This window comes from Vidua macroura, chromosome 6, assembly GCF_024509145.1.
Source record: "Vidua macroura isolate BioBank_ID:100142 chromosome 6, ASM2450914v1, whole genome shotgun sequence".
In the NCBI taxonomy this organism is placed as follows: Eukaryota; Metazoa; Chordata; class Aves; order Passeriformes; family Viduidae; genus Vidua; species Vidua macroura.
Window position 1 is genome coordinate 14,186,391 of NC_071576.1, and position 25,208 is coordinate 14,211,598.

General features: G+C 39.6%; 1 protein-coding gene across 1 annotated transcript; it reads right to left on the reverse strand.

Annotated features, from left to right (window-relative positions):
* Positions 1 to 636: 636 nt before the first annotated feature.
* BDKRB2 (bradykinin receptor B2) lies at positions 637 to 23,456 on the reverse strand. The gene is made up of 2 exons (XM_053980557.1): positions 23,421 to 23,456; positions 637 to 3,521 (listed from the first exon to the last, which is right to left on the reverse strand). The coding sequence occupies exon 2, from the start codon at positions 3,517 to 3,519 to the stop codon at positions 2,377 to 2,379; it is 1,143 nt and encodes a 380-aa protein (XP_053836532.1). The 5' UTR covers positions 3,520 to 3,521; positions 23,421 to 23,456; the 3' UTR covers positions 637 to 2,376.
* Between the last annotated feature and the right edge of the window lie 1,752 nt (positions 23,457 to 25,208).

Here is a 25,208-nt window from a genome sequence, read left to right on the forward strand (position 1 = left end):
AGGGGGGCAGGATAAAGAAGAATAAAAAGATATGATTACTCTTTGCCATTTTCAGCTCTGAAATTATCAGGACAAAGTCTGACCTCATTTTACCAAAAATCCTTCTCATATTTTGTCATGCTTCTGTAAGAACAGAACTGAGCCAAGTGTGACTGGAAACTGTCAGTAGGTCAGATGTAGCTTGGATGTTACACTTTATTTCTTGGGGTTTTTTATTGTGTGTATAAATGGTGCATGTGAATACCACAAACGTGTCATCACACTGAGGAGTCAGTAAAATGGGAATGAAACATTTTGTGAGCTGACACTGTCTGTTCTGCGATGTGCAGAAGCTGCTGCAGGGGCTTTCCATTGTTGCTGGTGTCTGCAAAGGACCTTGATCTATCAGCAGGCAGAGAAAAGCTACCAGAAATATTTCAGTACCTTTATCTGCCTTAATTCTGATTTAAACTTCCAAAGGGACCAAGGGTGGTCAACAGCACTCAGCCCTGAAAAGAAAGATCTCAAAGTAGCTAAAATTGTGTTGCTTTCCTTTGGTGTACCGGGGAGCCAAGTAAGCATCTGGAACAGTTGAACTTTTGACAAATCATTCCTAAGTAACAGGATACAGGCTAGAGAAGAAAGTGCCAGGAAATCTCATTTCTGAAAGTACTTTATTTTCTTTTGTACATGCTTACTGCATAGCAAAAAAAATGTGCTTATATATTTACATTATTTAAATTCATGTAATATTTACATTTTTATATTTTACTTCTCAGTACCAAATACTCAAAAATAACTTCTGTTGCCTCAATAACCTCTGTATGGATTTCCTTTTGTGTAAGGTTTGCATGAACAGCATGCTCATGGATGAGACAGTACAATAACACTGGATATAACAGAAAGCCTTGCAGTGTTTCATCATAGTTGTCCCCATTGCTTCAGACAATAAAAAGGATGAGCAATAGAAGTATTTATGACATAAGATTATACTGGTTTATCAAAGAAAAACCATAGAAATTGCCTGTAAATCATATACAGTGATCTAAATCACTTAATCTTTAAATCACATCTGCACACTTATATTTTGTGGTTTAGTTTTTTGAAGGTTTAATACAAATTTTCCATCTTAAATGAATTTTATTGCTCCATTCAAGCTCTGACAGATAAAGACCATGTAGTTGCCATCTGAGTTTATTCATGTCACCAAACTCCATTTCCCTTACAGCTTTAGAAGCTGTAACCTTAAGTGCTTTGAAAAGAATAAAGACTGTTACTTTCAGCATATCTTAGATCATCTTCCACTCAGTTTTGATCAAGTTTCCTAGAGGTTAAAGTGCATATAGACAATTCAGTACACTATGAGTTTCTTTATGTGTATAATCAACTTAGCTCAAAAATACAGTCTCTTGTATTAAAATCTCACAGAGTAACTCTACAAATAAAATGTAGGTATTACTAGAATCTGAAAAGGCCATTCTTGAATACTCTTGAGCTTTCAAGACCCCTGTCATCTTCAGTTAGATTTCTAATGTAGTTAGGTGATGCTCTCCTTCGTATTCTCAGTTTCTTCTGTTTGTGAGATTATACCAGTTGTGCTGAGATTTTATATATCCATTGAATAACATTAATTATACTTTGTGAATACTAAAAACCCGAGTCTCTGAGCTGAAGTGTGAGCATGAATATAAATAGCATTCATTCACTCAAAAGGTGTAAGTGAATGCTTTCATTCCACGGTAGAAGGGGTAAAGAATCTTCTACGAAGAAAACTCAACTACCTTCATGCAGGTGGTTGCAGGTTCCCTTCCACTACTGCTTTACCTTTTTTTCAGCTACTTTTCATACATACTTGCTCATGTAAATCTGTCACTAACTGGAGCAGGTGCAAAAAGGCACTGCTTGTCAATGAAAACATCAGATCGTTTCAGATGACTGAAGAGAGAAGTTAAAAGCCCAAAAGATGGACACATCTAAAAATGCATCCTACAGGATTCACTTAACAGAACTTACTCAAATACAAGCCCCTCCCAGATCAAAAACCTTATCTAACACACTATTATGGGTACCATATGTAGCTGCACGATTGCTTCTGTACTGGGCCTGTGTTTGGAGAATTGTATGTATACCTTAGAAAAACATTCCAAGTGATACATATGCCAAGTATCATTCAGCCATGAAAATGTAAGTAAGCTACAAAATAGGATTCAATCACGAAAAACATCCAATAACATTAGAAGCAGGTCTCTTTATGGAATTTCCATTAAGATCAAACCACTCTTTTCCCTCATGTAATGAACACTACCACGTTTTCTCTGTGGACCCATAGCAGATGGGTATGAGTGGAGGCTGATATGTTAAAAGGCTTTCTTTTTTTAAGGATCTCCTAAAATTATGCTATTGGGGTAATGACAAAACAGACTTTTTCCTTGTGTATTCGCTTGAAATGGAAGTTCTTAAAGTGTCCAGGGAGTTTTCGATCTGCACAGACTGTAATTTTCTGCACCTCTTTGTGAACAAGTCCTTGTAGAATTCCACAGCCTTCTTCTGGAAGTTTTTTCCAACAATCACATACAAGACTGGGTTCAGGCAGCTGTTGCTAAAGGAGCAGTATGTGGCTATCTGGGTCAGTATGTCATTGATGTCTTCCAGGCATTTGAGAGTGGGTGAGAAGTAACGGATTGTGTCGATGACTGTGCTGATCTGGAATGGAAGCCAGCAAATGATGAACAGCAGGAGCACAGCATAGATTAGCATGGTGGCTCTCCTCTCTGTCTGGACTACCTTCATTTTTCGTAGCTCACTGCTTCGTAAGGCTTTGATGATTTGCACAGTGCAATAGGTAATTACACAGAATGGGATCACAAACCCCACAACATTGAGCAAGCAGTTGTTTGTGGGCTCCCAGTAGCTAGCTGGGTAAAGAAGAACACAGGCTGTGATGTTGTACTCTTTAAAATAACGCAGATTTCGAAACACCATTGTGGGTGAACACATGAGCAGTGCACATGTCCAAATCACAAAACAATTCCATTTGGCACAGACGGTTCGTCTCATCCGCCCAAGGGACATGGTTTTCACCAAGGCCAGGTAGCGATCAATGCTCACTAGTGTCAGGAAATAAATGCTAGAATATAAGTTCATGTAACTCATAATGTTGATGGCTTTACAGAGAAACTGCCCAAAAGGCCAATGAAAATTATTAGAAATATTAATGGCCCAGAAAGGTAAAGTACAGACCAACATTAGATCAGCAAATGCCATGTTTGCTAGGTAAATTTCAGCCACTGTGCAGCTACTCTTGTGGAAACACATGACGGTGAGCACAAAGGAATTTTCTATTGATCCCAGAATAAATATAAACCAGAGAAATCCAGGCTGAAAATCCTGTAGCCATTTCCACACATCTGCACTAACACATTCATATTGATCTATCTGATGCACTCCTGAATTATTGTGGAAATATTCTGGACTGACTGTAAGCTCCTGGGTGGTCATGTTGTACAGCTGCGTAACATTTTCAGTTGTGATGGAAACCATTTCTGTGAAGAGAAAAATAGGTGACATGAGATTGCTAGATCTAGCTCATTGCTGCAAAAGGCACAATAAGAAAAGCTGTCTTTTGCTTTTCCTAATGTCCTTGAAGCATAGCTTTTGAACAGGCTTACAGCTCCCTGGGTTGCTTCTCATAGACACTGGGTGTGTCTGTAGAATGTTTTACAGACTGCATTGCTATGGACTCCCTGGACCAATTTTAGGCAAGTAAAAGAGAGGGGATGTAGCAACAACAGATATTGTTATAAATGAGTTAACTGAAGAGAATGTTTAGAAGCCTTTATTCTCTAGAACTGAGCTTCAGCAAGTCTTTGTTAATTCTTTGAGGATGTTCATCATTAGTTTGTCTTCTTATCTTTTTATTTCATTAGCCATGGTCTCCTAAAGTACAGATGTACCTTGTGTCTCAGGTTGCTCATGGTAAAGCTGCTAGTTCTGTGTCACATCCTGCAACATTTTACACCCTCCCCTGTGGGTGAGGGAGAGCAAGAATTGAGTGGAATTCAGTGGTGCTTCCTCCCCAAGGAACACCATATATTTTCCCAAATGCTATACTGTACAATAAACAGACACTTAGTTTGCAGCTCTAGTTTGCATTGAGAACACTGAGGGATCAGTGCTTGCCAGCAGTTTGCCTTTCTCAGCTTCTCACTGAAATTGTCTGGGCATTTCTGTCTCTGTGTTACAGTCTCTTTCTGCAGCCAAGTCTCTGTAGAGATAAATGGTACAACCTTCATGAGGAAGCTGAGTTTTAAGAGGTGCACAGTGGGTGGGCTGGCAATCTGGTAGAGACAGTGGCCATCCTATAAGTCAGGACCTGTCTGCAGTCAGCCAGCTTGGGTGCAAGAGCACAGTCTGAAAATCAGAACACTGTAAACATTTTACAGATCAGAACAGCCTGGGATCATACAGGGAGCTATTTACAGGCAGAAATGTCAGATGTGTACTTAAATGTTACTAGAATCAAACAGAAGTTGAGTGTGCAGCATCATTCACTACTGATAAAATGTTAACTGTGTTTTCTTGTTGTTGTGTTATTGGATAATGAATGCTGAGATATTATTCAAATGCAGGATTGGCTTCCCAGATCTGTATATATAATTCTCTGGACTGAGTGACAGAAATACTGTTTGTCTTTTTTTCAGGTCTTTATAATAACCACTGTTTATATTATTATTTGATTGGAAGATTTTCAAATGTATTTTTAATTAAGACATTTGTCTTATTCAACTGGTAACTTGGCAGTGAAAAGGGACACACTTGCAATTCCTGAAAGGATTAGGGTTCTCACTTGTTTTCTGGTTGCTGGTACTGTTAGCTGGTAAGTATCAGTTCTTAATATGCATACAGAAATTTGGCTATTTGTTGCAGAATTTATGAAAAATGATTGCCATATTTTGTGTACTTTGTGTTAATGAAACACTGTAGCACTTAAACAACTCAAAGCCCAGCTTGTGTGGATGTGAGAGCTGTCACCCACAAATTGTCAAACAGCAGTTTCAAGACTCCCTTTCTTTCTGTGCTGGCACTTTTCACTGTAAAAACACATAGGAAGTGAAATACTAATGGATGGCCAACAAGAGGTCATCTGAGAATAGAGAGGTTCTGTTGCCTGATGCAATTATCAGAAACTGTTTCTTCTGTTGGTAGTAGGCTGTAAACCAGCAGAAAAAAAAAAAAAAAGTGCATTATTTTACACTTTGAAGTTGGATGTATGCACATTTTTAATGAGATGAGCATTAGTAATTCAGAGAGTGGTCATAAAGGTTGTGTTGGCTTTTCCTGGTAGTTTCCTTCATTATATTAATTTACAGAATTTAATTTACAGCAAATAGCAGCTCCAATACTATATATTGATTTATCTGTATTTTCTCTACAATTAATCTCTCTCAAATTTTGGTTTTAGAAGGGAAAGACCTAGAATACTTTAAAATAAGTTAGTTACATCATATTACTGTGGTCAAGGAACAGTGTGAAGGGACTAGTTAGGATGTCACCAAGTCCATGACATGGGGCTTCTGGCAACCTGTCTCCTTGGTCCTTAGCTCAAGTCCTTCCATAATGCATTGCTAGAAATGGGGGAGTGAACAAGGTAAAATGTGCTAATTATCAATTTACAAACCCTAATGTTTAGGGTTAAAATTATGTGCTTGATGCTATTCTATATTGCACAGGAGACTCATTTAAAGTATGTGATTGCTGAATAAATTATGATTGACAAAGCCACAGCTTTGAGAAGGCAGTGATTTGCTGTTTTCTTGTCATATTTTGGTGAAAATAAATGTGATCCTTTCACACATTCTCTACAAATATTTTTTGTGCAATGCAAGACAAGCCTCATATCTCAGCAGGGACTTTCAATAAGATTTCATGTGGCAGTCTTGATTGAAATACTGCCCAGCTGAAGTAATCCATCATTACTGATTCTGAGGGACCCCTCTGAGGGCTAAATTTGAACCCGATGGAGTTCACGTCCTGTTGTGTGTTACCTCCTCCTTGGCAGTCTATAAAACCCACTGTCAGTCATTATCTCATGTTCTGGAGTATTTTTTTTACTAGCATTGGGAACAAATGACCAGGTTTTGATGGAGGGCGTTTCAGGGTGCCCTGTGTGGGAGGCAGTCATGGGCTGGAAGTGTTGGTGGCAACCAGCCCTGTGCCTCTTGCAGTCACCGCCCTCACCAAGGCAGGAGGGCTCTGGGGTTGGCTCATGGGTGTTTGGCTATTGGCAAGATCCTGCCAATGCTGCAAACGAGGAACCCTTGCAGAGGGACTGGGAAGAGGGGGTTGATCAACTGTTGGATTGTCCTTACAGGCAGGTGGAGAAGGCTCCAAAAACGTGGTGGTCACCATTGCCATAGCCTGAAACTCTGAGGGCTGGGCAGTCACCAGGGCACCTTGGGGTCTCCTGCCAAACTCCTGGGATGTCCTGCTGTTCAAGGACTGACCCACACAGACAGCACTGGAGGGAGCATGCCAGAAGACAGGCATGGGTTAATCAGCAAGCCAAGGATAGCACCTGGAGTGCAGCAGAGTGCTTAATCCTAGAATGTGGAGGGAAAATCTCCATGTTACAGCAATACGTGCTGGGGCCTACAGAAGTTCTTGAAAGAAAAGGAGGGGAATATGTTGAATTGGAACAAAAAGTCCTCTTAGGATCAAGAGATATGAGCTAAGGAATGGAAAGATAGGGGAAAAAAGGTCAGAGTTCAGTGAATGTTGCTACTGGGTTGATGCAAGCTCTGGCACAGCTTTACTCCCCAGATGGGATATGCTGCTTCAGGTGAATGTTTTTCACCATCTCTTTTGGGTCTGGATGAAGCTCTACAGCTACTGAACTCATGACTCTATTAGCATTGCCACTGGTGTTAATTTTTCCTTATATTATGCTGTGCACTGTATTTTCATAGTGAATAACTAAATGTCTCATGATGGTCTTAGTCATGTCTCATACAAGGACAAGTTCTGAAATGTGTAATGAGTTCAGGTTATTTCAATGTCACCTGCACTAATCTACTCCGTGGGAGTAAGAGAGAGACTTTGTAACATATTTTACAGCTGTTGTGAATTTGCTGATTACATGTTTTGCAGAAACAAGGTGTGAAATTTGTAATTAGTATATTCTGAGATTGTTGTAATATTAACCTTGCTAAATTTAGTCCTCAGAGAGAAGATGTGGAGCCTGAAACAGATAAATGCTGTTATGATGTTAACAGCTATAATGTTGTTTGCTGGAACAAAAGACAGAATTTAAATAGCATAGGTACACAGTGTAGGATGTTTTCCTACACAGTCTAATTTGCAAGGACAAAGGACAGTGGGCTCAAGGCCTCACTAGTCTTCTCCATATGAGGAATTTCTCTGATGGATGATCATCCATGATGAAAGTTGCCTAGAAAGCAGCCTTATTTTCCATTTATTTCAGGGATTTCTTAGCAAGACCGTGTGAAGGATAGGTATGACACCCAGACTGTAGCATCCCTAGCAGAATTTTACAAAATTACCTGGTTTGTTTTAAGTGCTGTCAGCCAAAAGTGTTTTCAGAGACAAACAGCTGGCTTGCTACACATGCATAGAGCTCCATGTACAGCTGGGGGTCAGTGGCACAGAGAAGAGGAAAAGCAGGGAGCAAAAATATGGGTTTGAATGAGTGGCTGCAAACTGAAAGGCACTGGCTGACTTCTGGCATGCTCAGATTTTAGAAGATGTATTAGCTGCAGAAAGAAATAGCGAGGGCTGCCCCAGCCTCTCCTCTGGCTCTCTGTTTCTCTGCAGAGCCCAGCCTGCCTTGACACTTTGTATTTTTTTTTTTTTTTTTTTGCATGAGTTTGTCCTCCTGAACGTCTCTGAGCCCAGCTTGGGCAGCCAAGTGTCCCCTGGTGGTGCCTATTTGCCAGGCAGCCTTGCTTCTTCACACTAATATAAAAGCTACAGTCAATGTAACACAGGAGCTGCCAGAGCCAAGAGAGGAAAAAGGGTATTTGCCTGACAGATCTGCTGTGACTGAAACGGGAAAGAGCAGGAGTTCAAAAACTGCTGTAGGTAAGGGAGTCTTCTGCAGTGTGGTCTGTGCAAGGAAGCCTGGAAATCCTGCTGAGTATCCATGTAAGTACCACTGCTGTCCTCAGGAGCTTGGAGTGTAAACCTGATAGACTCAGTGAGTTCTTAGGAGGCTGTAGTGATGTCCTCTAAACTGCCTCATTTGTGACCATCACACAGGTATTTGCTGGTCAAGAAGAGAGAGAAGTTTAATTTTAACAGCTTTGGAGGATTTGCTTCCATGACAATGTCTGTTTGTGAGGAACAGGAGATTTTTGTTTAGTAATAGATTATAACAAAACAATCTCAATGCATAATTTCTCCTCTAGCCATACTGACCGGCCTAGCAGGCCTGAAGCACATGTGATGGGATGGCATAAGCACATGCATTGCTCAGCGAGAAGCCAAAGGTATGCTGGAAGATTGAGCTTCAGTGGTGGACCCTTGCATTCAGAATTTAGTATCAACAAAAATACAGGCAACCCACACTGTTTATAAATTCTATACCTTCTCCATAAGGTTTATTTTCAAACCTTCTATTTCAACCTGGTCTCCTTGCAACCTTTACTCCTGAAAAAAATCACCTTTGTCATCTACCCCCAGTTCACAGAGACTTTTGTTTCCACCTAATCCAAGCCCACTGGGACTGCTCATACCCCTCTCTTTGGCTTCAAAATGGGTTGGCTTTGTATCTTTAGCTGGATGAATATTGGAAGGTAAAATTATATCACTCTTGTAGCATCTCTGAAACATGTTCTAAAACATTCTCTGAATGTCCTGTTAATTGTGTTACTGTGCAGGCATTACTTATTTTGGAGAGGTAGAGGAAGTGTGGGAAACATTCCTAAAATGTTCTGCTTTTACAGATCCCACAGCATTAATTTTTAATTTCCAATGTTTGTATAATGAATCTCTAATGGGCTTTACAACATTTGGAGTTGTAGATCAGGGGACGATTTCTGTGGCAGTGTTAACTTAAAGGTTTCCTGCTTTTCATTTACTCTTCACTGTCCCTTTTACCTTATGGCTGCCCTTGCAGTTCATGAAGCTTCATGTTGAACCAGACTCAGGAACTTGCCTGGGACAAAAATAACCTTGTAAAAGAAAAAATTCTATTAAACACAAGTCAGCTCTGTAGTTTGCCAGAAAACTAAGGCAGCAAAGAATACATACGGAGGAGCTACCTCTCAAAAGTGTAATTTTTAGATATTATTTGTTGTGTGAGCTTGAAGCACACCACGTAAAGAAAGTATTGCTCTGCAGTTACCATTAAAGGTATCTACATCAACTATGTTAGGAAAGATGGGGGAAAAAAGTTGTTCTGTTAAAGCAGTTATTTCAATAACAATGAAACTAAGGTGAGAAGAGGCCACCAATTTTTCTCCCTGTGCGAGAAATAAAGCCACTCAATTCCAGCTAAAAAAAAGGTGTGGAAAGAGCAGAAATCTAGTCAACTGCAATGCATAAGATATTTTTATATATATAAATTTTATGCAAAGCACTTTGCATAATGTATTTTTTTCCCAAGTGGAAATTTTGAATATTCTTACTTTAAATTGTCCAGAGTTACAATTTCCTAAAAAAAGAATCTTATACTTTTTAGCTTTAGAAATCTGATATGTTATTTTTCAATGCTCTTTATACAAGCCAGTCAATAACTGTGATGACTCTGACAAAAGATATTATCTCTGTGCAAAGTAGTTATAACTGAAGTGGAGAAGAACAGCATGGCTGGACTGTGATGAGAACTGGAAGGGGAAGAAAAATATGAACCGGTTCAGAGAGAAGTACTGTCCTGATGACAGGAACTTTGCATAAGGGAAAGGGCTCATCTCACTATAAAGTGTTGATTTAGTTCAGAATTGGTGATGATGTTTGAGTTAGTCCATGTTTGACCTTTGGCTTGCTGCCATCAATATTTTAGAAATTTTTCCATTAAGATGACCTCCAAAACATTGGAAATGTCACCAATGCTGGATTTTGCTGTCATTCTGAAAGAGCAGATTTATTACAAGAATTCTATTTAATCTGAAGTGAGAACTAATACTTTCAACATTAGAGGCTGTTTCAGGTCAAAACACAAAATCTGCAAGTATCTCCAGCCACTAAATCATTAAATTTCAGCCTTGTAATCCTCAGAAGTTTCAAAGACCCAGCTGGAAAAGCCCAGAATAGCATAGTTTGCTTTTGTAGCTGACTGAGCTTTGAGCAAGAGGTTGGCCTAGAGACCTTCCAACCCATGTTATCCTAAAATCCTTAATTTGCACTTCTTGTGCTAATAAAGAAAAATTCCAGTTGGATTAAGGCCAACAACAAAATCATAGAATGTCTTGGGTTGTAAGGGGCCTTAAAGATCATCCAATTCCACTGCGCCTGTCATGGGCAGCTCTGATCACCTATCACTCCCATTGTAATATTTATAAATGCCATGTGCTATTGTAATAAGTAAGCAGTAATTTTTACTAAGATTACTTTACAAAAGTGAGTGGATTCAGTGTCTCCTGTGAAAATTTCACAGCTAGGCTGTTACAAGGCTACATAGGCACACCCAGTCAGTGGTGAGCATAAGCACTATATGGAGCACTCTTGCCATAGAGGTTTAGTTGCAGTTTTGTTGCAGGTGTTAACTCACTGGGCTGTTCTTTGGAGCTGTGTAACTCCTCTGGTATGGAAATCTTTCACGGATCCCAGCCTGCAGAAAATAGCTGGGAAAACTTTGCTGTTGGTGATACACTGAGTGAGGACATTCCTTTTGTAGAGAAAGGCTGCATCAAAGCATCATTAAGTTAAAAAGGCAAGGGTATAAGCAAATAAATAATAGGAAATGCCAAATCCATTGAACAGTGCTCTAGAGTTGTTATGAAACATATCATAGCAAGGCATAGCTTGGATGAAGGAATGAAATATGAAGATAAACAGTAAACCCTCTGCTGATATTAGAGAGGGTTTATCAATAAAATAAAGGAGGTCTGCAGCTGTGGGGCCATCAAGAACTGAAAAGGTGATACATACAAAACATGTTCATGGTGATGTGCTCACAACAACAATTCCGTAAGTTAAATTTAGACCTGAATATCTGGTTTAGCATTTAGTTTTCCTGAAGATTTCAATTATGATAATGCTGTGCAGCTTTTCCCTTCCCTTTTGTACATGATGGATTAGTAAACACAGTAGAACTACTCTGAAGTAGAACTTCCTATGCTTCTCAGCCACTTTTATAATTGTAGCTCATGAGCAGAGAAAGAAGGTTAATTCCAAAACTAAGTGCTCTGAAAACAGGTATCACTGCCTTTCACATCCTCCCTCTACACATTTCAATTTCTGCTGTTCGAACGGCTTAGAAAGTTTGAGCTGTTCTGATTTACAGTGTTATTTTCTCCTCCATCTCTAGCTGTTTCAAGACTGTATGTCTATGAAGAAATGAAGTATATGAAGGTCTTAAATCTGAGTGTTAAACAAATATGTCAGTTTGTTCCTGTCTTTGTAATCATTGGGCAGATGAAAGATCTATTTCCAAATCTCTACTCTGTTTAACTTGGAATGAAATCTGGAAATTGATTCACATGCTTGTATACCAGGAGGCCACAAACTTATTGAATAATATTGATTGAGAGTATTTATTTTTATGAAGCTACTTTCAGTTAGTACAGATACTTAAATAAATATTGAATCTGAATCTTCCATCCTTCGAAATATCATTAGTTTACAATGTCAATCTCAGAGCTCCTTCTCCCCCTCCTTGTGAATAGTTGCTGCTCTTCTCTTTAATTCTTCAGGATTTGATCTTATTGGACCCGCCTTAGACTTAATGTGGCTCCATGGCCTGATGTCCCTGAACCAAGATGATAACTTTCTGACTCTAACAGCAAAGCACATAAATCTTACACAACACGCCACAGCTGGATCTACACTTTTTCTGTGTATTGTACTGTGTTTGCTCAAAATATTTTGACAACTGAGAAGAAAATATTCAAACAGGAGAAAACTGACCACAAGCTCACTCTGCAAGGATGGCAGGTTATTTTGGTTTGTTTCTTTTGGCATTTCCCATATAAGAACAGGTAAGGTTAACCATGAGTGTTCATTGTCCAGAGCTCAGCCAACAACTAGCATTTAGGTTAGTGTCAGGAGAGTGAGAAATCTAGGAGCTGCAGTAGGAGTGGGACTGCAAAAGCACTGCAGGAATGAAGAGCAGTCATCCGCATGAACTCATGCTTGAGAACATTTTCATGGGAACCATGCATGGGATAAGATTCAGCCCACACCTAGAGCTCAGGTTAGGGCTAGGGGAGTGACAGGCTATGTCTGCTCTTTCAGAGATAGGGTGAGCCCTGTCAGGCCGATGCATGTGTTTATCATGCTTCTGACACTGAGTCTTATCAGTTCTCTGTGTTTTTTAATGTATGTGATATTGGATCAGCCTACTTTTGCATACTGCTATCTTGAAATTTGTAGTTAGCATTTTCTTTCAGAAAGCTCTGAGCATAACACTGAGCTTAAGGTCTGCAACCATGTCTGACTTGTGATCTTTTGGGTTTTGTTTACTTGATTTTCATATTTGGTCAAAATGATATTTTGTATTTTCTATTGTTAGCTGGAAGCCTCTTGCGAACAGGAGCCATGATTAGATTGTGCTTTGCTTACATTTTTAAGGTTTGCAGAGTTTATGCTTGAGAAGATGACATATATATTAGCATAATTTATTCCTGTTCCTAGCTGGTTCACTGCCTAGCTTGATAATATCACCCCTGGCTGAACTGTATTGCAAGCCAAGCTGCACATTTGTACAGTGAGAGAAGCAGCCAAAGCAGTGCTTGGAGTGAAAGCAACATGCCTTGGCCCTAGGAACCTCACAGGGCTCCCTGTTGGGTGTCAGTAAGTGCTGGGAAGCCCTGTCTTGTCCTGGGCAGAAATCTTGCATGTTCCTTAAGACTGACTCTTGCGCTCAAGGAGTCTGACTACAAAGCTTGCACAAATTAAGTGAAGTACAAAGACAAATAAGGGACTATAAACTGCCTGATTTTTATAATATGACATGTAGATTTACCAAGTTGGAACAATGGCAAAGGTGGTTGTATCTACTCCCCTGAGCTCTGCAGGCACTGCAAGAATTCTCTAGTGTAGACAAGAGACTGCTGTACCCCATCACCACTACAAAATTAAGTGCTTAACACACTAGCATTGTGAGACAAATTTAATATCCATTGCAGGATACCATGTGAAATGGCAGGTCTGATGGTATCAAAGAATACAATGTGCCTCTCAAATGGCAGACAATACCCTGAGCCCAGTGAATAGCTAAGGTATCCAGTGATAAAGAAATGAAATGCTAGTGATTGTATCAAGAGTAGGTTGTGCACTTAGATTATATTTATTTCTTAAAGTGAGAATTTCCTGCTTCAGAAAACAGTCTTTCCTGAAAGCCAGGAAAGCTCAAACCTATTGCAAGAACCAGGCCAAAACCAGCTAAACTGGAAAACAAAAAGGAGAATTTTCACCTGGCTGATGACAGCTTTTGAGACATGGGCCGGAGGAGCTGAGCCATGCCTAAAACTGGTCTTGGGGTTCATCTAGTTTAGTTACAGTCTTGATCTCAGTATGAAAGACAGGAGAGCACCGATGAACCATGCCAGTGACATAAACTGCTTGATATCTTCATTACAGAGAACAATAGGAATATCCTACAGAGAGAAGTAGACGATATTAGAAAAGTCTCAGAGGTGAAATGGTAAGAAGGAAAGGCTGTAAGTCCTGAAGCATATCAGTTCCCCAAGAAAATTAGTGATGCTCTTTTACTCGCCTTGCTGTAGTGGAGTCACAGAAGAGCTGTTCAGCAGGGCACAAACCTCCACTCGAGGCTCCCTCCCTGATGTGCATGTGGATGTCCTTTAAAGCTTTTTCTCTTTGATGCATTATTCCCACCAGACCTCTTCAGCTCAGTTTAGCCACACCTTTTTCTTAGCAATTGAAATACTGCTCTTTTCCCTGGGTAACAGCATTAGGTTCTCATAACTATATAAAATGTGAAGGTCTAATGGCTTAATAATATTTTTCAGTATTGGTCCCTCTGAGCTTTAAATATTTAATGGAGAGATTTGCCTTTCATATGAACTGGCTCTGTGCCCTGAAAGCACTTTACTTCTAGCACCTTGAGGACATTTTGGAAGCCATTTAGGAAAAAGAAGAGATTTGCTATCTTGAGTGCCTCCAGCCACTATAATATTTATGCTGTTGTTATGTATTTGCAATAACGCAGCATTTCGTGCACATTTTCACCATTGTCTGTCACAGGTATGGCCTTTGAGGAAAGCCCAAGTGTCTCCAACAGCAAAAAGCTCCCAAAGAAGCTCACAGTATATGTGGCTGACTGGCTGTTGTCACAAAGTCTAATAATGATTTCTTTGACAACTACTGCTTTCCTCATTTCTTATCAGGCAGGTAACTGATGATTTCACTCTGCTGTAATTAGCAAAACATAAAAGACATTTTAACCTGTCACATTATATCTGAAAACCACATTTGCAGCTACACTGTCATCCCTGCCAACAGCTGGACATGTTTGAGTCACAGCTGCTCTTTCCATTGCTGAGCCACATACTGATGGCTCTGTGCAAGCAGTGAAGTCCTTAGCACAGAAGGCATCACAGGCAGAATCTGTCCTCCCTGTAATTCAGTAATAATGCCTTGTGTTTTCTCAATCCCTTTCACCACAGGGTGAAATGGACGGCTTTGCTGAGTAACGGCGCAGTTTCCAAACAATACTTCAGGCTCTGACAACAGAACAGTCTAGAAAGTATCTAACTATAACTATATAATGCTTAGGTGAAATTACAGCTTTAATTTTGAACAGGTGAAATTCAGAAGAGATTATATTTACCCAATTTGTTCAGGTTAGCACCTCTAATTCATGGGTTTCTGAAAGTGGTCCTAATTTAATTTAGAACTTCTGACAACAGCTACACTAAACTAAAAACTCAGATTTCAACATCCTGAATAGGTTTTCTTGTGGATCATCACAGGGAATGGTCCCTAGCATCGCTGATTTGTGTCATGGAAGCAACATAGATGTGACATGATACTCATTGTCTAAATGACAGGTTGTCTTTATTAAAGAATTTGAGGGTTTTGTTTGTTTATTTTAAATTTCATATTCTTTTAAAAATCAGAGTGTGGCAGTGCAAGCAGCGGCGAATTCCCTTCTCAAGGAAAGGCATAGTCTATAGCATGTTTCACTTCTTAAATGATAAACTTCAGAAAGCCATTTTGCCTTGTCCTTCCTAGGTCAAACACATCCTCCTACGTTGTTGTTTCTTGGGCAGCTAGGACAGTCATTTCATATTATTTTCGTGTATCTGCTCCTCACTTTGCCAGTACATTAACTATTTGCAAAGAGAAAGAGGTCAGTTTTCAGATAGCTAAGTTAGAAATCCCCATACTCTATATGTTGTAGAGAAAAGCTCAAAAACAGATGTACCTGTTAGAAATGGTATGTAATAGTGAACTTCAAACTGTATGGCAATTATCTTGATAGTAACAGCAGATGAAAATTAGATATAATCCAAATGGAGCCTATTTTTCTCCTGCAGATGCAGGGGAACTCTAATGACAACAATTCTTTAATGGGAATAGACCCTATCTCTATTAGAACTTATGTGTTCAAATACATGCTGATAGGGATTTGGTGATTGAACTGTACAAACATGGATATGACTTTCAACACTGAGAGATCTAGAAGGTTCAGGACACTTCTCCAGCTAAGAAGTAGTAGTATTTACAATGCTGATTTACAACAATCAGTGTCTGGATTACCATTTTTTAATTTTGCCTTTTTATGCTTTGCCAGTGTTGAAATTAAATTGTGTATTAATTTATTGTTATGCCTTTGTTAGCAACAGGAAATGACAGAGCCCTGCTGGAACCTGGTGCAGACCGTTTGTTTTTCACTCTGCATATATGGGTTCTGAGCACTGGTGTTCACAAAGAAGATATGTCCTATATGCTCTTTCCAGAATGTCAGACCCAGCAAAAAAATACAGGGTAACTAGTTAGAGAGACAGATTCCCTTAGTATATGCCACAGCTCCTTCAAAGACTATTGTACCCAAAGCTAACAAAAAGATAAAGTTTAATATCTTTGTCTTTGACACGGGCAGGGGATCAAGTGCACCCTCAGCAAGTTTGCCAGTGACCCAAGTTGTGTGATGCAGGTGGCTGACACACTGGAGGGAAGGGATGCCTTCCAGAGGGAAGGAATTCCACCCAGAGGGAAGGGATGCTTGAGAGGTGAGCCTACACAAACTTCAGGAGGTTCAACAAGCCAAGTGCAAGCTGCTGCCCCTGGGCTGGGGCAATCCCTGATACCAACGGAAGCTGGGATGGAGAGCAGCCCTGCCAAGGCGGACTTGGGGTTCTGGTGGATGAGAGGTTGGATGTGAGCCAGCAATGTTCACCTGCAGCCCAGAAAGTCAAATGTGTTCTGGACTGCATCCAAAGCTGAGTGGGCAGCAGGGTGAGGGAGGGGGTTCTGCCCCTCTGCTCTGCTGCAGTTGCTGGATCATGTTTTCTGGTACCTTAAACTCACATATTACTACACCTATGTAGGAGATACTTTTTAAAGTGTTGGAGAAGGAGAATTTTCTTTTCCTATTAAAATTACTATCAAAACAGAACATTTCTGAAGAAACTGATTTTAAAAGAAAGATTTTTCACAAAAGATTTGGGTAATATAACAGAAAATGTTCTAAAGATGTCATTTCTTATTTGAACAAAGGACAAGATGTACTGACTGCTTACAGTTTAGCAGGTGACCCAGATCCACTCTTGCTCTCTCTGGCCAACTAAGAGTTTAATATCTTTACAAAGTGGAGTAGTTCCAAAACAAACAAACAAATAAACAAACAAAAAAAACCAACAACAACAACAAAAAAAAACCAAACAGAGACTGCAAGACCGCAATTCACTACAGTTTATCCTTCAGGCACTTGCTTAAGAAGGAAGATGCTTCTTTCAAAATCCCTTATCAGTGCTCCCCATTCCCAGGCAGATTTATCCCCTGTGTGTGCATTTCTTCTGTGGTTTGTTTTCTTGCTTTTGTTAAAAATGTCAAGACCCTTCACCAATTTTTCTCTGGAACAGAAATGTTGTCTTCTGACTAGCTTTGTTGATTTTTTTGAAAAATATCCTGACTTAAGTTAGCCACGCCACCGTTGACCTTGTGACCCATCACTTTTGTCAGCGCTGTAGAAGAGAAAGCTCTGTGCAGAATTGTGAGTGACAGTTCTCTGCAGCAGGCAGCAGAGGCTCACGGCAGGATGTCAGGGCAGGAACAGGCGAAGGGGAAATGAGTGGATGTGAGCTCTGGAAGGGAACATAACGCTGCTAAAGGAAGCAAAGGAGAAGTGCTGCTGTTGGGAAGGAAGGAAGGATGAAAAAGGATAAATATAAACATTGAAATGGAAGAAAGGAAAGAAGGGAAAAAGAGGGGTTTAATTTCCCAAGAGGGTAAAGAGTTCCAAACCAAATAATGAATAAGGATTCTTGCCTAAGTTGGGTATATATCAGGCTTATGGGAGCTTCATCTGGGAATTTCATTTAAAATGTTAGAAAACTTAGGTATTTACACAGTTTGGATCCATATTTTACCCAGCTTCAAAATAGTGCAAAATCTGAATTTCTTTGATTCTTTTGTTTAAACTTTTCTTTGATTTTTTGAAGTTATTTGACCAGAGTACATTTCTTCTAAGGCAAACTTTATCAATATATTACATTGAACTCTTTTTTGAAACTAGAGACAAGTGTGCAGTGGAAACTATTTAACCTGTCTATAGAAATACATGAGGCAAAGAGTAGAAGACTGGAACTCCAGATGTGCCACATTTACAGTTATGAGCTGTAGCATGATTTAAATGCCAGTTTGTAGATTACATCTATTGTAGTCTACAAATATTTCTACATATATTTCTTCTGTAGAAGAAAATGAATTGTTGTCTTACATTTCCAAAAAAGACTGTTCCCAAAGCATTGCAGGAAACACTTACACAAAACTGATTCCACTTTGATACTTCTACTTCCTTCTATTTCTGGGAAATGTCCCTTTTGCTGACCCAGCTGACTGGAATTTATGAGCTATGACTGTTCTAAAGAAAAAAAAAAGAAAAGTTTTTCAGAGGAAAGATATAATCAGAAGGTGAGTTGTCTAAAGTGACCTGCCTCCACATGCTGTTTTTTAAAAAATGTATTATGTTATAAACTAAATTTTCTGATGCCAATATCCCAGCCATTCATGAATGAACTGCATTCATGTCTGATTCATTATGACTGCTTTAGTCAGATTGCACTAGTATCATTTTGAAAATGAACTTGCAACTTGCAGAGAAGAAGAAAAAAATACAGCTATGGAGAAAGCTCTTAAGTTTTAAAGTGGTTCCCTTGTTCTGGTAAATAGCGATTCCAAATTTTTTGTCTTATTTGAATTTGCTATTAACTGCAAATCTTGACACAGATTACAGGCTTGGAAGGAGATAACTGCTTTTGGTTACTTATCTGCCCATGAGGGATAGTCCCAGTTCCTCATGACTTAGAAATTCTGGCATTAACTGAGAGTAGAAAAAAAGATCCTTGCCCAGGAAAAGGAAAATAAATAAAAAAATGCAACTAGTGTCTTGATCCTAATAGATGCACACATCAGACATGTCTGATGAAAATATTTGATGGTTGTTTTGTGCAATGTAAAATATCTGGGAGGAAAGTTATGGAGGTTCCATCCATGTAGGATCATCCCCTAGCAGTGGGTAGGACAGGGCTGCACAGATATGAAAATGAACATGTATTTTACTTCCCCGACAAAATTGTCATAATTCTAAATATGTATTTGTGAGTGTCTATAGAGAGAGGAGAGAGAATTTCCACAAAGCAGACACTTTTTGGTCACCTTCAGTGCCTCACGCCTTTTGCCTGGTCTTTTGTGTTTACTCAGGGAGAAAGTGGCTTGTGTGCACTCCCAGCACTAGTAGGACCAGGCCCAGGAAACTTTTCTAGGTGATGCCAAGGTGAACAGCCATCTGCAAGCTGGTCTTGAACAGGTAAAACAGGATTCTGCATGAGGAGCACATGGGAAGGCTCCCCAGAGTACAAACAGTGTCAGGGGTTTGTGTTAGATGACTCAATCTGAAGAAATAAAAGAAAGAAAAATTCATCCTTGAGCTCAGATATCAGACAGAGATGAGACTGTTATGATAAAAAGCCTGATGACACTAGGCTGATTGTAAGATCCATTGTCTGAATTCAGTGTTGAACTGAGGCTGTACAAAGGCTAGAATTTGACTTGGAGCATATTACGTGTCCCAGAGCTGGGTTTGTCTGTTGTGATGGTAAAGGAACACAAATGACATACATTTCTTTGTAATCTCCTAATTTCACAGCTAGGACAATCAGCCTTTCACAGACCTTTCCCTCTGGAGACTGAGGCCAGGGCAAGAGGATGTGTCAATGATGTTTGTTAAGCAGGCTACCAGTGAGCAAGTCGCTCAGATCTGCTGATGTATCCATCAGACCTTATCTTCTGTCATTACTCTGCTGATGCTGATTTGGGGGGCACTGCAAGCATTCAGTCCAGCTGAAGATCTAGCCTGTGTAGTTACTTGTATCTCTTTTTTCTCTGCCTCCATCTGCTTGTTTTCTTGGTGAGCTGTTTGCTGCTGTCTAGAGGTAGGAGCAGGAGCACAGCTCTGGAGACGCTGCCATAGTGTCTGTGTTACACTGATGGCCAGAGGCTTTGGGGATAATCAGTGTGCAAAAGTCTTGCAAGCACAGGGACAGGCTGTGCCTCAAGGAGCTTCTAATCTAAGCAGAATCCAAATATAATGCAGGGTGTAGAATATGACATTATAGGGAAAAGTTGCTGCAGAATGAGGTGAGAGGTGCATGCAGAGCTGAGCCTAAATCTAGCAACAAGTACTGCAATATTTCTGTTGTCCTACTTACTTGTTTAAGGATTAGGTCCAACTTTGCATTATGAAGGCTGAACAGTTGCTTTTCATAAAAATGCTCAGGATACCTGAAACACTTCCAGTTTGTTGGCCTGCCCCACTACTTGTAGGGAGTTTATCCTTCTCATCAGGAAAGGGGCACATTGCTATGCTCCATATGTGTGGGTGGAGGGACCTGCTGTCCTTCTTTGGTAACCCATGACACTTCAGAGCAGCAGCCCTCAGTCAGTCAGACAGCTGATGGGAAATCTTACAACCATGGCAAAGGGACAGAACACCTCCACACTGGGGTGTGGTCCCAAAGGGCTTATTCCTTTCCGCTAAGGCAGGAGCACTGCAGGAGGAAAAGCATCTATGACCAGTTCTGCCTCTGGGCATGCATGCATAAATCCTGTTAAAAAGACCTGGCTCTCTGCCATGGATCACTCACTTTTTGGTGGCATTTAACTGTAATCTCAGATAAAATGAATGAGAAAAATGGATTTCTGCATTTTGACAGCTCCCTTCCCTGCAAATTAACCATAGTCTGAACTGTGTCTTTGCAATACCATCACCATTCTGGCATGCCTTGGTGTGCAAAGCTACTGAATCTGCAAACCTGGATGATCAGATTTGTTTGCAAGGGTCACACAAACCAACCCAACCTTGCTAAATCAAGTTGAGGAGTTAACATGTAGGGGACTTAAATATACCACAGCAGCAAAAGTAAGTCAAATCCACCCTTTCAGAGAACACCAAAAGTTCTGAAGTATTTTGGTAAAGTTTTATACAGCAGCTTTACCATAGCGTCTGCATGCTTTGGATTTGCCTATCATGAGACTGAAGATAAGTGCTTTCAGCTGGCAACTTTGCTCCTTGTGTTTCTCTGGTCTGTATCCCATTTGTGCCTATTCTCCAATATTTAACTCCTACACGGGCTGTTGGACCATGACCAGAGTCTCTGAGTCCCAGTTCATTAGCTTTACTTCTAAGTAAAAGAGGCATCACCACTGTGGTGATCACAAGCAGTTCCAGCTCGATCTGTGTGAAGCCAACAAATTAAAAGTACTGCTCTCATCCTCTGTGCTTTCCCCCTGCGGCTGAGCCTGTCTCGGGGCTGGCCCAGGACCGGGATGTCCTCTCCTCCCTCTGCCCTGCTCGGGGCACCCAGCCGAGGGCAGGAGCTGGCTCACCCATGCGCCTCCCTCCCGTTTGGGAGTCAGCGCCCAAAGGCCGCTCCAGGGCGTGATTCCTTAGCAGCTACATGTTACCAAAGCCCAGAAAGGGCTGGCAAAGAACAGCTCTCGTCTCCACTTTGAAGTACCCTGCTCCTTTACAGCTGGGTGTCAGCCAGGCACAGGCAGAACTCTCCATCTCCATGGGTGAAGGGTGCTAAATGCAAGAAGGAAGGAAGGAAGATAAGCCTTTTGACGAGGTGGGGGAGAACTCATCTGTATGGAGTGCTTGAGAGGGAGGTTTAAAAAACTGCGAGTGACAAGAGAAAAAGGCTTATGAATAATTTTGAAGAAAAGTGGATGTTTTAGCTAAATGGCATTTTTCTCTTTTTTTTTTTTTAACTTTACACTGATTAGCATTGCTAATGGGTTCAGGTGTACTTTTGCGGTTGATTTAGTTACTGAGAGGGAATTTGTTTTGAAAGCAAAGCTCTGTTCTCTGATAAGTGTTCCTAGACTTGTGATATGATTTTTTTTCCTACTGTGACTTTAAAAACAGAGGAATTTGCGTGCCTAAGAGATTTTTACACCCTTCTTTTAATGAAAAATAGATTATCAAACACCGGCCATTCTTAAACAATAAATTTTAGGGTCTTCATAATGAATGTCCTAAAATTCACCCAAATTCCTATTGTTTTCTGCCTAGGAAAATGCTTGAAATATTAAATAGCTACAAGAATTTTTAAAGCTGTTTTCCTGTGCAAGGATGGGATGCTTATTTCAGGAAGCTCTAACTCAGTAGGAAAGGAGGTTCTTTTGTTACATTGTCGGTACAAAATGTTCAGGTAACACTGACTAACTCAATTAATCTTGTTCTCGCATGTACTCGGGGGCCCAATGGAAAACCTGGCAAAGATTTTCTGGAGGTGTCTCTGATCTGCTATTCCAAGGTCTTTATTAACTTGGGTGTATTTATCCCTTCTGTTTGTGTTTTCACTATTCACACTGAAAACAAGACAAATATATTTGGAAGTCTATAAATGAACCTGGAGTGTTAAGACACTTCTCTTAATTTTTTTCTTAATGATTGCACACTACCAGATAGAAGTTATATGACTCATATTACTCAATATGCTGATACTTCAATCTTAGAGACTCATATGTGAAAATAGATATTTCTTTTACCTAGATAACTGTCTTCTAGATTCTAAGAAAATATATACAGCTGTTCAAGATAAAAGCATACCCCTATCTTAGGAGATGGCATCTCTAAGATTACAAACAAAATATTAAAACAAGAATTCTAATGGTTAACTATTTGAACACTTTTGGCTTTATGGCTATTTGCTATTATTACACTAAGAAGGCTGCTTAAGATACTGAGTAATGCAAAATGAACAGCTAAAAGTATAGCATATATTTCAACCTTTGGTTTTTTTTGTTATTCTAATTACAATACCACAACTAAGCTCTTTTTATTCATCAGAACCTTAAAAGTCAAGCTGCTACTGTTTTTTTTTATTTGCATACAGATTTTAAAAAGAAACTAATAATGTAGCTTAAATGTCATCCAAAAGCTTTCTCCTTTGTAAAAGTTTCAAAGGTTTAGCCTTTGCCATTCAATCAGTGCAGATGAGACAGATTAGCAGTGTAAGGTACACACACATTCACTTCTACATCCTGCCCAACAAAGTTTACAATCAAAATAATAAACAGAGAAAAAATTATTAGTATGTACAGAAAAAAAAATTGCTCTGGTTTCTCCCTACAATTTTGTAGGTAATCTCTCAGCCAAAATTAAAGTTAGTTGCTTGTACTTTCTGATTATTTGTGTGAGATTAAAGAAACAGTGCCCATGGTATGATCACAGACATGAAGTGTTATCTGGATAGGAGAAATCCTTACCCTCCAGTACATGGGACAGTATTTGTAGCAGGTGAAGTACCCTGTGGCTTTGATACACTGGATACTTTGAAATAAAGCATTTTTCTGTAAATATTATAGCTCTGCAAAACCCAACAATTTATAAAATCACATTAGCAAAAATTATTTTTCTCCTCCATTTTTCTGGAATAATAATAACAGCTCTTTTGTCACTGAACCAGAAACACATTAAGAATTCAATAAGTGGTTTTCAAGAATCAACAAACCACACTGAATTTTAATAGTAAGAACTTTTCATATGAAAGAGAAGTGAAAAAACATACCTTGACTGAAAATTCACCACTGAGCAGATACAAATGAGTGAAGTGCAACACGTCTCTGGGAACAGCTCCTTCTCTAGTATGAATGAGTCCAACTTATGGTTTTACTGCCCCTCCCTGAACACAGCAGACTCATCGCCCTGTTGATGACATCATATTCCTGGATTTTCTCCCATACTATATTTTAAAAACAATGTTTATCGACTGTATCCATTATGAGACCACTGATATTTTAGTATGGGTGGCAAACAACACAAACACAGCTAAGACACTGATGTTCCCCAGTATGTGTATAAAACAGTCATGTGTTTGTACAACAGCTTCCAGAATTGTGCATGAGCATGCACGCACAAACACACGGCTCTTATCCTGATTGGGGTAATGACAAGAACATTTTTTATTTTACTAGTGTTAGAGCTAAACAAGCCAGCTTTCTGGAGGACTTGGATCTTTAAAACAGAAGAGATAAATATCTCATTTACAGTCTAAGATATCTTTTTTTCCATGAGAAAAAATTTACTGTTTGTATTCTGGAAGACACTGCTCTTCCTCTCTGACTACTCTGAGAACAAGTACAGAATCCAAATGCCACTTAAAGATTTATTGAACCAAAATTTCTTGAAGGCTGTGGATGAAATCTCTATATGAATCAGAATTATAGCCAAACACCAGAGCATACCCTTTTACTTATTACATTGAATTTTATTCTGGATGTCAGATAATTAACAGAGAACTCATTTTAGACCATTTATTAGAGGCATAGCTGGTTTTCCTGTAATATTTATGCAATTAAATTGAAATCTGAAATGGCAACCATGAATTCCACCAAAGGTGTATCTTCATTCAAAGGAGGATTGAACAGAGAAAAGAACAGTCCACTCCCTTATTTTGCCACAAAATTCTAATTCTGAAAGTGAACAGTTCAGGAAAAACACTGGTCCATATTGTGACTGGTGTCAGTGAACATATCTGCCTCCCACCCTCCACTGGTTTGTCATTTACAGTTCCAGTGCAATACACTTCCTTGGTGTGTATTCTGACAGGAACCGCTACTTTGCTTTTCAGTACTTTTCCTTTTCTTTCTTTTTCTCAGAATCTTTCAGAATGGATGCTTGGAACATTTTCTGTCTTTATTGGAACTAATTGAGTCATGCTGTATCAGAAATATCTGTCCCTGGTCTGTCCCTGAGTACCCTGCACCAGTTCCAGTGTGGTTGTTGTAATCTTGAGACTCACAATCTCAAAGATCTTAATTCCACCTGCTTTTTTTCAGTTGGTTTTTTTTTTTTTTAACTCCTTATGTACTTGAATAAAAATTTTACAACTACCTCTAGATTTTGTTTTTTTTTTTTTTTTGGCTGGTCATATATTTAATATTAAATATTAACATAATTTTGCAAATACAGTGTCTCAAAATTCTGTTTTGATTTTAAGACAAATTTTATGTGTTTATAGGAGGGACTCAACTGGCTCAATTGTAATGATGTAATAAAACCCAGCTATGGCCAGATGTACTCAGCTGCACCTGAGGAATGTGGGTAACTTCAGGAAGAGCAGGTGAGGAGTACTTTACAGCTTTTTCAGGAGGCTGAGGCTGGTGTTGCCAGCAGCCAGTCTGCTGTGGAGGCTTGGTGATCGGTGAAATTAATACTTCAGCCATCTCAAAAGCTTTAGAAAGGCAAAGCTCTGCAAGGCAGGAGCTATTAGTCTATACATACAACCAGGGTTGCCCCATCCCAGATGCAGAATCCAGCACTTTCCTTGTTCAGCTTCAGGCAATTGGTGATTCCG